Here is a 16,156-nt window from a genome sequence, read left to right on the forward strand (position 1 = left end):
AATTTTGTTTCTGGTGTCCTTTGACAGCTCTTTGGTCTTGGCCAAAGTGGAGTTTGGAGTATGGCTGTTTGAGGTTGTAGACAGGTGTCTTTTATACTGATAACGAGTTCAAACAGGTGCCATTATTAAAAGTAGCAAGTGAAGGACAGAGGAGCCTCTTAAAGAAGAAGTTACAGGTCCGTGAGAGCCAGAAATCTTGCTTTTTTTGTAGGTGACCAAATACTTATTTTCCACCATAATTTGCAAATACATTTTTTAAAAATCAGACAATGTGATTTTCTGAAAAAAATTTTTTCTCATTTTGTCTCTTATAGTTGAAGTGTACCTATGATGAAAATGACAGGCCTCTCTCATCTTTTTAAGTGGGAGAACTTGCACAATTGGTGGCTGACTAAATAGTTTTTTGCCCCACTGTACATTCAGCATCATCTTTAGTGCAGAGAAGAACAAGATATACTGGAAGTGATGATTTGGCCCCCCACAGTGCCCTAATCTCAAAATCATTGAGTCTGTCTGGGATGACATAGAGAGACAGAAGAATTTGAGGCAGACTACATCCCAAAAATGCATTTGGAACAAACTACCTGCTGAGTTCCTTCTACAACTTCCACACCAAATAATGATTTGAATGCATTCTTAGTTTACAGCATTTTTCTCACATGCCTAAAACTTTTGCACAGTACTGGACATTCATTGTAAATAGATACTCACATAAATGTATTACTATATTAGATACTTGTATTGCCTTTACCCATTAACACAAATATATATATTATACTATACATGGGAAATTAAATGTTTGTTAAGTGAAACAAGAGAGTACATCTTTTTATTTTTTTGTTAATCCATCTTAATTATTAGTTACTTCCGGTTTACAAATATAACTGGATGAGCAGCAGTTCAATAAAACAAATAGTCTGGAGAGCACAGATTTATTTGTCTACACATCTCTCTCATATCATATCATACACACACACACACACACACACACACACACACACACACACACACATACACAAATATATACACTATTAACCTGGAAATGTCTACTTGCTGTAGTCCTGAGCATCTTGCATTTTATTTATGTGCATCAAATAACACAAGGTATTTTGATGCTTACTTGATTTACAAGAGGTACTTTTTAAATAACAACACTCACTAATGTGGTCGAGAGAACCAGAGCAGAATTTGCCATAGAACTTCTTTGCACCAAGATTACGTAAATCTCGGATTGTGTATGGCCAAAGATGCAGGACATTGTTCCTGGAGAATGATGTTCTCTTTTCCAACAAAACAACCTGTGCACCCAACAGAGCCAACTCTATAGCAGTCCTCAAGCCACATGGGCCTGCTCCCAAGACTAAACACTGTAAAAGAGGAAAAAATTTATATAAAGCCATACATAAAACCATAAAAATAAGCAATTTTGAAAAGCAATTTCAAGCAACTGTAAAAAAAATAGAATTGTAGACAGATTAATACCTTAGTCTTGGCACAGGGTTTGCCGTGCTCATAATCAGAGTGTGCTGCCCGCTTGTCAATCTTCTGCCAGAGTTCTTTTGCTTTCCAGTAGTTCAGCCTCTCTTTCAACTTGCTGTAAAACTTGCTGTAGTCCTGAGCATCTAACTCTAGGTGGCGACAGAGCTCAGTAAAATTCTGCTGAACCTCTTTGCAGGTCTGAGCGAGAACAAAGTGGTCAAACAAGGCATGGCTTGAATTGACAGGTTCCTTCTGATCAGTCATGCTGTAGGATAGTCTAGAAGAGTGAGAAGCACATGAGATGATTTTACATTAGTAGGTGCTAAATGACTGGTGTTCGGCTGTGAATTGTGGAACAAGCAGGCATAATCATCATTAGAGGTCATTATCATCCACAGAATACACTAGAAAACACAATGAATAACTGAGAATGATTTGAACACGTGCAAGAAAGTGACAAGCAAAATAGGAGTTACACAGTGTTGAGAATAAATCTTGCACACAGACACTGACCTTTAACCTTTGCAAAACAGGTGTAACAACTGTTTACCTAAACTTCCTTAAAATGACAGATGGCAGTAACTGATTTTTAGAGGTTAGACAAAGAAAAACTGGAAGTATTGCCCTATACACTTTCTAGTTAATTCTGTGTATGTCCCCAGAAGACTCTGTTCAGCTCAAATCTCTCTTATACAGCTTAACTATTCGCCAACCAGGGTAACTCATTATAAGTTGCCTGAGCCATGTCAGTTAAATTGACAGCAGCTCCACTTCGTTCCTTTACTGGATTACAAAGCTTTTAGTCATAAAAGAGGGCTGATACCAGCAATCAGATAATACCAGAGGAACCTCATGTGCCTGTTCTGCATGTACCTTCTCTCTAATTTTTGGCCCCTCTCTCATATAGCATGTGTTCATTGTCGATCATAGCACATAGACTGACAAATAAAACGTTTATCCAAAAACTGAGCTACTGTTTCATTACCACAAATGAGTACAGTGATGATACTGTTACTGCTGCTCAAATTTGTTTATTTCACACTCACTTTTCATAACTTGATCATTGTCACAGTGAGGAGGTATATCTTAGAGCTGTACCACTGGGAACCTAACATTCCCTAGACAGCCACCCTTTGTGAACAGATCTAAGGGAAAAAGATTCAAATGTCTAAGTGTTCACAAATGAGTGTCTGGTAACTGGGCCACCCATGTAGACTTATCATGTGGACATGATCCTAAAACTTGGTGCATGACAGAGCTCAACTTGATGCACTTTTAGGGAATTTTATTATAGTTTTGCCAACCCAAGCTTGGGTTTCCTGTCTGGAGTGCTGCGAAATTCTTATATTTTCTATTACTTTAAAATCTCAAGGTACAATAGTCATACATAGGAAATAACCTGAACAATTAGCATCTGAAACAGAACATAGTACCAAACAAAGAAATTCTTAAATGCAGATACGTTAGATCTGTTATTCACTTAATGCTACAATATAAAAGTCACAAATCGATCAAATAAAAAGATTAATTTTCATATGAAAAAGGAAAATGCCCTAAATAAGTTTTGTTTTTTGCCTTAAACACACACATACTTCGGAAAACATTTCTTCCTATTTAAAACAAGTCACCCAATGAGTGTGCAAAACTGCACTACTGCACTGAATCTAGATGATTGTATGAACTACTTTATACTTCACCCCTTGCAGCAGGACAAGTTAATGCACAACCGGTGAAACTGCTTTCTATATTCAGCTGTACAGCCCAGTACCAGAACACATTAACAATGTGAAGCATCTTAAGGAGTAAGGCATGATGAGGTACATATAATGGAAAGAGCTTGACATCTCAAAATTATGCAAAAGGGAAAAACCTCAGACGTTTCAGCTTCAGATGTATTTGGATTCTGCTGACTTCCTTTCCATCGTTATTGGGGAAACAGTCTACTATAAATCAGCATGGTCTCTCAGGACTTACCTCTGTTCTGTGTTGATTATTTTCACAAAATGAATGTAATTAAACAGTAAGGGGTGCAGAAGATAAAAGAGCGTATGGATTTTCAAAAGGAATTAGTTTGAAGGTGCAAGCTGTTTTCAACAAGTAAAATCACTTCCTATCCTTTTACTGCTGTTAATGGAAACAGCAAAAAAAAGAAAAAAAAAAAAAAAAAGGTTTGACAAGCTGAATGACCTCAATGCTGTAATGAACAATAAACCCACAATATTCCACAGGCCAAAAATATACTACCAACACTTTGTGAAGGTTCAGCTACATAAAACAAAACAAACACGACCGAATAGTGACTTAATGGTGATCAGATTATAAGTTCATAGCTGTGAATAAAACCTGTAATTCAAAATGTAAGTTGTGTTTTTTTGCACTAGTATTTGATTAATGCCACAAATTATGAAACAGCTGAAACATCTACTTTGAAATTGAAGCAAGATGAATAAACACATACAGTGGGTACGGAAAGTATTCAGACCCCCTTAAATTTTTCACTCTTTGTTATATTGCAGCCATTTGCTAAAATCATTTAAGTTCATTCTTCTTCCTCATGAATGTACACACAGCTCCCCATACTGACAGAAAAACACAGAATTGTTGACATTGTTGCAGATTTATTAAAAAAGAAAAACTGAAATATCACATGGTCCTAAGTATTCAGACCCTTTGCTCAGTATTTAGTAGAAGCCCCCTTTTGATCTAATACAGCCAGGAGTCTTTTTGGGAAAGATGCAACAAGTCTTTCACACCTGGATTTGGGGATCCTCTGCCATTCCTCCTTGCAGGTCCTCTCCAGTTCTGTCAGGTTGGATGGTAAACGTTGGTGGACAGCCATTTTTAGGTCTCTCCAGAGATGCTCAATTGGGTTTAAGTCAGGGCTCTGGCTGGGCCATTCAAGAACAGTCACAGAGTTGTTGTGAAGCCACTCCTTCGTTATTTTAGCTGTGTGCTTAGGGTCATTGTCTTGTTGGAAGGTAAACCTTCAGCCCAGTCTGAGGTCCAGAGCACTCTGGAGAAGGTTTTTGTCCAGGATATCCCTGTCCTTGGCCGCATTCATCTTTCCCTCGATTGCAACCAGTCGTCCTGTCCCTGCAGCTGAAAAACACCCCCACAGCATGATGCTGCCACCACCATGCTTCACTGTTGGGACTGTATTGGACAGGTGATGTGCAGTGCCTGGTTTTCTCCACACATACTGCTTAGAATTAAGGCCAAAAAGTTATATTTTGGTCTCATCAGACCAGAGAATCTTATTTCTCACCATCTTGGAGTCCTTCAGGTGTTTTTTAGCAAACTCCATGCGGGCTTTTATGTGTCTTACACTGAGGAGAGGCTTCTGGTGGAGGGCTGCAGTGATGGTTGACTTTCTACAACTTTCTCCCATCTCCTCACTGCATCTCTGGAGCTCAGCCACAGTGATCTTTGGGTTCTTCTTTACCTCTCTCACCAAAGGCTCTTCCCCCGATAGCTCAGTTTGGCCGGACGGCCAGCTCTAGGAAGGGTTCTAGTCGTCACAAACGTCTTCCATTTGAGGATTATGGAGGCCACTGTGCTCTTAGGAACCTTAAGTGCAGCAGAAATCTTTTTGTAACCTTGGCCAGATCTGTGCCTTGCCACAATTCTGTCTCTGAGCTCTTCAGGCAGTTCCTTTGACCTCATGATTCTCATTTGCTCTGACATGCATTGTGATCTGGAAGGTCTTATATAGACAGGTGTGTGGTTTTCCTAATCAAGTCCAATCAGTATAATCAAACACAGCTGGATTTAAATGAAGGTGTAGAACCATCTCAAGGATGATCAGAAGAAATGGAAAGCACCCAAGTTAAATATTTGAGTGTCACAGCAAAGGGTCTGAATACTTAGGACCATGTGATATTTCAGTTTTTCTTTTTTAATAAATCTGCAACAATGTCAACAATTCTGTGTTTTTCCATCAGTATGCGGAGCTGTGTGTACATTCATGAGAGAAAAGAATAAACTTAAATGATTTTAGCAAATGGCTGCAATATAACAAAGAGTGAAAAATTTAAGGGGGTCTGAATACTTTCCGTACCCACTGTACACTATACTATACACTATAATGTATGTGGCAACCCGATCATGTCGTGTTTTTCAGTGGTGGTGGTGGAGGTGATGGCGTTAAGATCGGGGTCTTGTGCTTAGTGGTTACTTGGTGCTTGCTGGCATTGTCATGGTAAAAAAAAAAAAAAAAGTCAGTCAACATCAAAGACATTCTAAACACTTTTGTTTCTTTAAATGATTTGTTTAGCAAACTATGAATGACCCAAACTGGATTTTTCTGTCTTAAATGCTGTAAATTCTTATATTTTATACTAGATTAGAATGTCAGGTACAAGAGTCATACATATTAACTCAGGAGTTCATTGACAACGGATGGTATCTTAAAAACAGAAAAAAAGGTGAGAAACCTGAACACTTCATCACAAGCAGAACATGGTACCTATAAGCAATGTAGTCTAATCTGTTGCTCAGTAAACGCTACAACTGAGAATTTGCTTAGACTCAAACTATGGCAGAATTGTTCATTCTACTGGTAAATACACAGATTCTCACCTTTTCCTTAGTCCAGCAGCATGTGAATGTGAAATAAGCAGTGTTCACTTAGTGCTTAGGGGCATTGTCATGGTGAAAAGTTTAAGGGTCCACATATTTTTGGACATATAATGCTTTGTCTTTTTTATTATAATTTAAATTTTTGTCTTTTACTAAACCAGTCATGGTGTCATTTAAAGTATGTAATACACATCTTCAGAACAGGACCTTTTATCCTTTGTTGAATAGTTTGATCAACTGAAACACAAAATAAGCTAAACATTGTCCATCTATTGACAGCCTCTGAAAAGACAATGAATTCTGTTCTTAATATACTGCACTTTGTAAAATAAAATGTTGCTTTTTGACTGAATGGGATATTTTGTATACTTTCTCTGCTCCAGATGTTTCTACTGGATGTCCTAACAAATATCCAACAAACAAGTCACGATCATAAACCTGTGCTACACTATTTCCGTAATGGTTTTACAGCAAAACCATTTGTATCCTTATCCAAAAAAAGCAATAAAATTGAGCAATTCTGTATTTCTTTGTGCGTGTGCCATTTTTTTTTAAAGGAAGCAGTGTGGTAAGTGTATAGTGGGTTTCTGTTATCTAGGTATGTGGTACATACCTATTAAATGCTAGCTATAAAATAGAAACACCACTTCCTGTAACAGAAAATGTAAGAACATGGTAAAGATGTCTTTGTGTGTCTCTCAAGTACCTCAGGTTAGAGAGATCTGTCCAAGGGGGTTCAGGATAAATATATGAACTAGAACACCCTTTTTTCTTAATGAGATGATTCTACAGACCCGACATGAAAATAAGGAAGCATAAATGTAAGTAAACCATGGCACAGAGATAAGCAACATCATACCATGATGACACATTGCCCTATGGCCTTCCAAAGTATTTATTTTTTAGTGAGGAGTCATTATGACTAATTACTGCCATCCATTTTTGTCTTAAAGGAAAAACAGATGGGTTTAAGTCAAGTCAAGTTTATGTCTATAGCGCCTTTCACAACAGACATTGTCTCAAAGTAGCTTTACAGAATTTAAAAAATTAAGGTAAGCGATGTGTATTAATCCGTGATGAGCAGCCGTGGCGACTGTGGCAAGGAAAAACACCCTTAGATGTTATGAGGAAAAAACCTTGAGAGGAACCAGGCTCAAAAGGGGAACCCATCCTCATTTGGGTGATATCAAGAGTCTCACATGAGCACCGGAATATAAGATTATGAGTAATGTCCTTTCTACAGTCTTATACTGTCATTTAAGTTTATAGAACCAGGAGCTACTAAGCAACTTAGAAAATAGCTCAACATTTCAGATCATCATACAACCAACAACCATTTTAATAGCAGAAAATATTTATTTGGTGTTTATTAAAAGTCATTGTCAAGATCATGAGTGGATTAATAGCAACTTGAAGTAGAGTCAAGATCAACACCAAAATAACACAAAATCTGAGTCAAAACTGTGACAGGATATTTTGGTGGCCTGCGAAAACCCTTCACATTGCAAAAAGGGCGACAGCTTCTTAAAACTACAAACGTTCATGAACTAAAACATGCTTCTTCCACCATCACATTACCATCAAGTTGTATCCAATATTCTGACAGACAGTATGCAAGTACAAAGTTGCCTATTTGGCTTATGCAAATTTCACACGGACATGAAGCTATTCAATCTGATTGAACTGCAACTCATTCCAACCATATACAGTGCAGTACAGAGTAAAACGAAACAATTTTCTACCAGGACCAAGATGCTATATCAGACGACATTAACAAAAAGGAACATGGAACTACGCAAAACTCAAAACTAACAACATAAAGTGCACTTAACAAATACACACTAGCAAAATAAATAAATATAATATATGTTTTTAAATAATATCACTTTTGTTAAATATAAGTATGGCCTTTTAAAGTATATGCATCAAGGTTTGCTACAGGCATAAAACCACAACTTTGTACAATAATTTTAATGCCAAAAGAGTATAAGATTTTTTTTTGTTTTTAAACTTCAACTAAACATGGGTTTCTGTTGTTCTAGCAGCCATGTCCAAATTTAGGACAGAGGTTAACTTGTCCAAACCTTCTGCATTACAATGTATAATATTATAACTTCCACCTAATAGTGGCAGCAGACTGTGTCGAGCCATTTAGCTCAAAATCATGAGCCATTTTTTTCTTTACACCTTTAAACTTGTTTACAGAATGACATTTTGAAAAACATCTATAAGACAGTTGAGAAAACAGTTGGATAGCAATACAATAAACCTGGTTGTATTCATAAGTGGATTTGCAAATGTTAAAAATTACAATTTGTTCATTTGTCAAGATACTTGGTGGTCCCTGAAATAGAAAGGGACCACATGCATTAAAAATGCTATAATAGACTCTATGCACAAACACAGCTGACACAGTATTTCTGGTAGAATCCCAGCTATAGATTTATAGATATATAAACAGACAGCATGAGAAGACTCACCCTTAAGGTTATAAATTCCTGACTGCCTGATCTGATTAACGCCATTCATGGTAATCCGAGCTGCACCGGATGTAACTGAAATTGCTGAGACAAAAATATGGGATCGATCGCCACCATATTTCAATTCATGTCGTAAATTCAGTTTGATTGTAAAGGGCGCTTGAATTAGTTACATTACATAACTATCGGTTTGAAACAATCAGGCCATTCTCCTCTGACAAGTTTTCACCCACAGAAATCCCGCTCACTGAATGCTTTTTCACACTATTCTGTTAAACCTCTAGAGACTGTTATGAGTGCAAATGAATTACTGCTACCAACAACCACACTACTGTCATTGTGATCTGAGATTTATTTCCCAATAATGGTGTGCTCACAGTGTCTGGTGTGTGCCTGGTGTCTGTTATTCAGAGCAAGAGCTTCATAAATCACAATGGGAAAAACAAAAAACATCACTTCCACAGCAGAAATTTGTTAGGCTGATAGTAGCCTTATTCTGTGATCTAGCAAACCAATTTTAGGATGTATTTATTAGTCAATTTAACTACAGTAAAATGTTATGCAAAGAAAAACCATGTGTTGTACTACAAATACAGAGATTTACAAACCAGCATGTACACTGCAAAAATTGCAACTCCAGAGAACAATGACACGCTTAAGTTGCTTTCATGTCAGCTTGAACCAGTCTGGAGATTCGGCATCAACAGCCACACTTTAAAAAAAGTTACTGAGCTCACACCTTTTTTTTAATTTGAATATTTGTTAGTGGTAATATTTAACATTTAATAGCACCTGTTAAAAAATATTACATAGAAGCAGATATACCTAAAAATATTCAAACACTATTTTTACTTTAGCCTTATATGACCATCCATTTCATAACTTGCTGCTCGGTTTCTCTGTTGTGTGCCACCGTGTACCCTGGGGCATTGTTTACCGATTGGTACATGCAGACCAATGATTCAGCAAGGAAGGAAGTATGTTTGCCCATTGTTTTTTCACTTCGACCAGTTACGGCATACTGTTTACCTAAATTTAAAAAAAGAACACCTTATCGACCCTGATCAAAGTGTCTATGCCAAAAATCTTGGAAAAATGTCTGGGCACCTGGTTAACATTTAAATAGCTACAATACTGAGAATATTCCTAATTTTGAAAACATGGAAAGGCTCTGAAATGAATACCTGAAGAATTGGCCAATATGTTACAGACATGCTCAGACAGACACTGACTTGATTTAAATGTTTGCGATGTCGCAGAAACCCTCTATTCATGCTTCATTTCCAAAGGCTAAAAAAATGTGGTTTGTTATCATGCTTTTAACATATACTTGTGGTCAAATAGGGCAAATTAAACATTTACTTTAACATTCACCTGTGAAACATCTTATGTCTATAATCAAATTGTGCACAAAAATCAAATAACTATGTTCAAATTACATACTATCCAAGTTCTTCCAAACCAACCTTAGTAAACAATGTTTGAATTGACTTTGCACCCCGGGGCATTGTTATGTTGAAACAGGTTTGGGCCTTTTAGTTCTAGAGCTATATAATTCTAAAATTGTAACTCTACAGCAAAAAAAAAAGTATTTTAGACAATCCAAAAAAAAAAAATGGGGAAGTTTAAATTACGGAGGTCTTACCAAATGAGTATCACATCAGAAATTCAGAAGCTTTGAGTGCTTTCGATAATGCAAATGCACTGTGCAAGCAAATGGTGCAAATACAGAAACAAATACAGAACCAATGGCTTACACATAAGGAATTAAAAAATGCAATAATACTTAAACTAAATAACTTAAATGAACAGTTAGCAGTTACCTTTTTATAAGAGCTGCCATGCTATATGTTCTGATAGGTGTGATGATGACAGTGATGCTGGCTAATGAACTGAAATTCAATGGACAAGTTGACCTCTATAAATTACATTCCTGACCAAGCCTAGGCACAATATGCCATTGAGAAAGAAGTGACATTTTAAAATTTAGATCCAAATCTGTATATTGGTTTATAGAGTCTGTTATTGTGTTCGGTTGCCAGTGTGGCCGTGCAAACGACAGAATAAATAACACTTTCTTCATCCATTGCTGGACAAATTAAGTCATAGATATGCATTACCAAGAAAGTATAAACAAAGGCTATCCAGAAGACATGGCCATAGCAACAGTAACAAGTAGCTTAGCAACTGACATTGTTAGATGCTAGAATGTGTTAGATGCACTCTAGGGGTGTGTTAGATACCTATAATATAATTCCAACCTGTAATACATTTCATACAATCTGCACTTTTTAAAAAAAAAATCTCATAAAACTTATATCTTGAGATGTGGCTGAACCAAACATCACTTAGGAATTCATAAAATGCTTTCTAAAATGTTTTCTACTCATAGATGGTTTGTTGGTGGTTTAAGTCACTCTGTGCTTCAGAAACCAAATATGGCAAAACTTTTCAAGTTGATAGCATGCAGAAGCTCCAGAAACCGTTCAGTCACAAGTTTCTTACTTTTTGCAGAGCATAGCAGCACCTAAACTGTGACTGCAACATGCTTTGTTGCCTTAGTGGTTAACAGTTTATTTGACACTTTGAACCTGCAAATTTGCTGAATTTGGAACAGGTTCTATAGATGAAAAAGTAAAGTAAAGTAAACTAGTTCCTCATTGCATACAATATGTGTGTGTGTGTGTGTGTGTGTTCCCACAAAAATGTTAATATGACAGTTTCAGCCTTGTAAATACACTGGGCTTCTTGTATTATTATTATTTTATTAATCCCCACCCCAAACTACATCTTTTTTTAAAATCTACGATTCTTTTTAGTTACTAATGTGGCGGTTGGGTTTCCGTTTACTTTCATGATGAGCATGAAGTTGCTGCATTAACAATAAAAGGCTTTTTAGAAAGTTCTTGATTATTAAATAAGAAGTAGATAAGGAAGGCAAAAAAATGCATTCAACGCTTCCTCAACTGAATGATAAAGATCATTTACAAATGCATGTAGTCTAAAGGGCAACATTTCTCAAACAGATACGAAAGTAAACTAGCGTTATGATTTACGTCTAATACAACATTATTAAAAGCTGAAACCCCATTATATATCTTTTAGAGGAGGTAAATGCAAAAAAAATTATAATAATAAGAAAAATGCACAAAGAAAATATAATAGAAACCGATATAAACGCAGAAATATTTTGGTCAAGTCTCGGCAGGTATCACAGCATCGCTAAGTGAGATTCTGAGTTAAAGCCAGGCTCTTACCTTAGTCCAGGGGGGACCACTTATCGACCATCACGCACTCGAAATCAGCCCGATACCTAAAGTCGGACACCCGGATTCACGTGAACTTAGACCGCACAAAGAAAATTTGCCAAACTCTTCCGGCTTCAGAGTTTAAAGGCGGCACCTTCTTTACGGTTACGTAGCTGCAGACTAGAGTTCATTTACAGTAAATTCACTTGGCTGGTAAACAATTTTTTATTTGATCCAATATTTGATCACATATTTAATTAAGGGACATAATCTATAAACAGAGTACTAATGTTTATAATGATGAAACTAAGGAAATGATTATTATCTAGGAAATAATTCACTTCATTCCGTTATTTTTCCAGCAGTCTGAATAAGGGAAAAATACATAACAGGTTTTAAAGCCAATCCAGGGATTTGTGGGGAAAATCTAAATGATGGAAATACATTTATAATATCGAATAATCAGAATTCAGTGAACTTGTGTGGGCCTGTGTTAATGCTTAATTTAAATATAAATAAATATTTAGATATCTACTAAATTATTTCCTATGTAATATGATTATATCATAAACAGAAGTTTGTGTGTTCGAACGATTTTTTTTAGCTACAATTTTGTCAATTAATAACTAAAGAAAGGTAGCTATTGCTTTTCAAGTGTGTGGCGACATCTAGTGGCAAACATATGCTTTGCAACAATCATGTAGGTACAAACCCGATTTTTACAGCTGTGCTATTGCTCTGCTTATGAAATGTGCAATAAATAAAGATTCCCCACCAGGCAATGCATACATTAGCGTGAATCCTCCAACACTACTTTGTTTAATTGTCCAACTCCTGTCTGTCTGCCTCTGTCTGTATTTATGCATGTATCCATCTATCTACAGAAATAAAAATGTATATTCTTAATGTATTTAAGTACATAAACATACTTTCTCTTATATTAATCCAGCCACTCATTCCTTTATTTATTTGCTCAGTAGAAAGTGAGAATGGCTACTTTTCCCATTGTTAGCTATTTCCACACAATAGTATGTCATCCTGTGAAGGGTAAATTCCCCTGCCTTGCACCGTGTTCCTGGGATATACTGATCAGGGGGTGGGGGGGAACAGTTACTGAATGAATTGGCAATGGCATTTTCAATTTGACTTATATAATCATTGGTTCCTTTCTAACAGGTGAATGCACTGAACATACTAAGCAAAAGCTTTTTTTATATATACAAGGCAAGCAAACATAAAAAAAAACATAACCACTTCAAAATACTACATTTAAAAATGTAGTTTATTGCACTTAGAAAAAGATATCATATCAACAGTATACATCTCTCAAGTCTTTACATAGAAAAACAGAACTGTACAATATGCTGTAAGCAAGAAAAATGCTCAAGGGTGGGAGGGGGGATATTACATCATGGCATATAAGAAGACAACAGCTTAAAACTCATCTTTGCTATATTTGCTCTTAATTGCTATAAATGTAGGAATATTTGGTTAGAAAGAACAAATTTGAAAATGCAGTGATGATAAATATCATCTAGTCGAAAAACTAACCATCACCTGTACCACAAAGATCAAATCACAGTGCCAGACCTGCTCCCAACAAACGAACTAAATAACAGACTGCACAAGAGGGAAAATTTTTTTAAATATAAGTAAAAATATGGAGCAGTTTTAGAGAGAACTGATTTCTTATGCAAATTGATGAAAAGTCGGTAGTGAGTGATTTGTGAGTAGTCGAGACAATCATGAGACGAAATAAAAATCTGAGCAATATGAATATTTATATTAAAAGCATGAACAGAAATTATTTACAGCAAACCATCCAGTGTCATGAAAACACTTGAGTGAGAAAAGCAACCAACCAAAGATGTACTATAGGAACTATACATTGACTTACCTACTCCACCACCATTGATATTCACAGACCCAATCAACATTCCTTACGCATAAATATGCCCTAAAATTCCTACAAACCTTGTCAACTCACCACAAAAATAAAAAAAGAAATATATTGAAGGCAAATTAGAAAAGAAATCTAGGTAGAACTCTCTTCTTTATGTCTATGTATCATCAGAAATCCAGTGATGAATAGAGTACCAAGTTTTAGATATTTCAAGTGTTCTATTGTTGGCCTTAGAAAAGCATATGCAGTGTTAATAATTGGTAAAACATTGTAGCATCATTTGAACTCAAGTTTAAAAACTTTCTTGCTTTTTAGAACATATAAGCAAAAGCACATATGCATCTTCCCACACTAACACAACACTAAACCACATCATTTGGTGATTTGAGGAGTCTGAATTGTAACTCCTAAGTTACAATTCAAACTAAACTAAAAATTACAATCTTATAACAAACGATCAATAAAAATACCATTTTTATATAATAGAATTGTACAAAAACGTCTACAGCTGTCAAACAAAACAACAGTTGTAAAAGTCTATCAGTAGATTGATTTCTTATCAGAAAACAGTGGATAATATCAGAAAAGTCAAACGTAAAATTTAAAGAAAGGAAATCAGAAAGAAATTCAACTGAAGCTGTATTAAAGGCAGCTGCTTTATTTTGAAGTTTGTTCTCCAACACTTCATTTCTACAGGTTATTCAATAGTCCATCTGTCAGGTGATCTTGTGAGTATGATTCAAAAATGACCACTGTTTGACAGTCTTTGTCCTTTTCCAGTTGATCCTAGTTCAGGAAACAGTGAACCAGGAGATCGGAAGTCATCTTCCATGCAACATTCAAAGGATTCAATCAGATGTGTATTGGAAGACAGTGACAGTTTAAGACATCTTCTTGTCTAAAAGAGAACTCTAAAATAAAACATAAGCAGGTGTCTTAAAAGGTCTTCTCCTGATGCCTGGTGCTGGTATACCTTGTGAGTAATAAAGGGATGGGCTAATAGCATATCCTGAATTGAGGGAACAGGATAAAGGACTCAGTTGAGGTGTTTAAGTTGAAGATGTAATAGAAGTATTAAAAAGGAAGAAAATGATTGATCTCCACTGACCTATAAAACAGCCAGGGCAAATGAGAAGCAACAACACTGTCTCTATTAGTTGCATTGGTTTGACAATCTTTTTTTTTTGATAGGAAGTGAAGAGTTTTTTTTCTCTGTTTTGTTTATGGTAAGCATTCTGAGGCAAAAAACGTGCATGAACTGTGCAAAGTAGAATGGTATAGCACAGCCTCTCTCTTTTCTAAAGCCCCCTTCCTCCTCAGAGCCTACAGTTACTACAATTGTAAAATATTACATATAACTGCTTGTTAGAACTACATCAATGTGTGACAGCTTCTTTAAATCATTTCCAACTATTTTAAACCTGCAAACATAATATGAAATATAAACAAATGGCAAATATATTAGAATTAAAACAAACAAATGGTTGCCTTTGCCTTTAATCACATATGTGAACGGTAACCAGACACTTGCGTTGTTTCTAATTGCAGCATATCATCAAACCTTATTTTCCGCATCTGTAAAATTTAAACGCTGCTTTGCTTATGTAATGCCGAGACTTGATTTTAAATATTCAGTTCTTATGTACAATTCTCTTTAATTATGTACACTGGTGGAAGCAGTTGTTCAATTTGCTGTCATTCATTGTCCAGCCTGCTGCGGTTCCCAAAATGATCTTTGGGACTTAAACATAGTGATTACCTAGTGTTAGCACTTGATTGAACATCGCTGTGCATGTAAACGGTCATTTTAACTCTCATACTCTTTTTAAGAAGCACAGTTCAGGAAGCCTGATTCATCTCTCCTGTTCCTGGATGAAACCACTTTACTGGATTTTCTTTACAGGTTTTCTCCTGGCTGGTACTGTGGCTCTGTAGAGGTAAAATAGTCTTCCAGGAAGCCTTGCAGGTACTCAAATGTGGGCCTCTCCTCAGGTTCTTTTCTCCAACATGTAAGCATGAGCTCATGCAGTGATTCGGGGCACTCAGCTGGGCACGGCATCCTGTAACCACGCTCCACCTGGTCCAGCACCTCACGGTTTACCATGCCTATGCAGGAAGCAGTTGAAAAACAGGTTCAAAAAGGAAATATTGGCCATTTAAACAATTATTTTGTTTGATTTTGCTTTTGTCTATTTTCTCTCTTGTTTTTTGCATCAGTGATGCTTTTCTGACATGAAATGTGAAATCTCTTTTTTATGCAAAATCTTAGCAATTTTTTATAGTAAGCCTGGTTATGACTGGGGAAAAAAAGGTGGGTTCACTTTTTTTTAAAGAATTTTAAAGTTTAGTTTGATTATTTAAAAAAGTGCTAAAAAAAAAAAAAAACTCAGCAATAACATCCAGGAACAGAAATTTGGGGTGGATTTATTGTAAAAATTACATACAATAATCCCCTGCTTTACTATAGT

The 16,156-nt window shown here is 36.1% G+C and overlaps 3 protein-coding genes across 8 annotated transcripts in view; all 3 read right to left on the reverse strand.

Moving 5' to 3' along the window:
• mical1 (microtubule associated monooxygenase, calponin and LIM domain containing 1) overlaps positions 1 to 11,942 on the reverse strand; it is a 34,098-nt gene extending 22,156 nt beyond the window's left edge. Inside the window, exons 1-3 of the mRNA XM_083570467.1 lie at positions 11,795 to 11,942; positions 1,483 to 1,756; positions 1,160 to 1,367 (exon numbers count right to left, since the gene is read on the reverse strand). Of these exons, the coding sequence (XP_083426593.1) occupies positions 1,160 to 1,367; positions 1,483 to 1,743 (469 nt within the window). The 5' untranslated portion in view covers positions 1,744 to 1,756; positions 11,795 to 11,942. The remainder of the gene's footprint in view (positions 1 to 1,159; positions 1,368 to 1,482; positions 1,757 to 11,794) is intronic.
• kcng1 (potassium voltage-gated channel, subfamily G, member 1) overlaps positions 1 to 16,156 on the reverse strand; it is a 106,468-nt gene that overhangs the window by 15,924 nt on the left and 74,388 nt on the right. The window lies entirely within an intron of this gene.
• The window catches only part of src (v-src avian sarcoma (Schmidt-Ruppin A-2) viral oncogene homolog), a 39,268-nt gene continuing 36,161 nt past the window's right edge, over positions 13,050 to 16,156 (reverse strand). For all 6 annotated transcript variants that reach the window (XM_083570533.1, XM_083570535.1, XM_083570534.1 and 3 more), the window contains one exon: positions 13,050 to 15,794. In XM_083570533.1, coding sequence (XP_083426659.1) covers positions 15,586 to 15,794 — 209 coding nt within the window. In that variant the 3' untranslated portion in view covers positions 13,050 to 15,585. The remainder of the gene's footprint in view (positions 15,795 to 16,156) is intronic.

The sequence above is a fragment of the Silurus aristotelis genome (genome assembly GCF_946808225.1).
Source record: "Silurus aristotelis genome assembly, chromosome: 19".
Classification (NCBI taxonomy): domain Eukaryota; kingdom Metazoa; phylum Chordata; class Actinopteri; order Siluriformes; family Siluridae; genus Silurus; species Silurus aristotelis.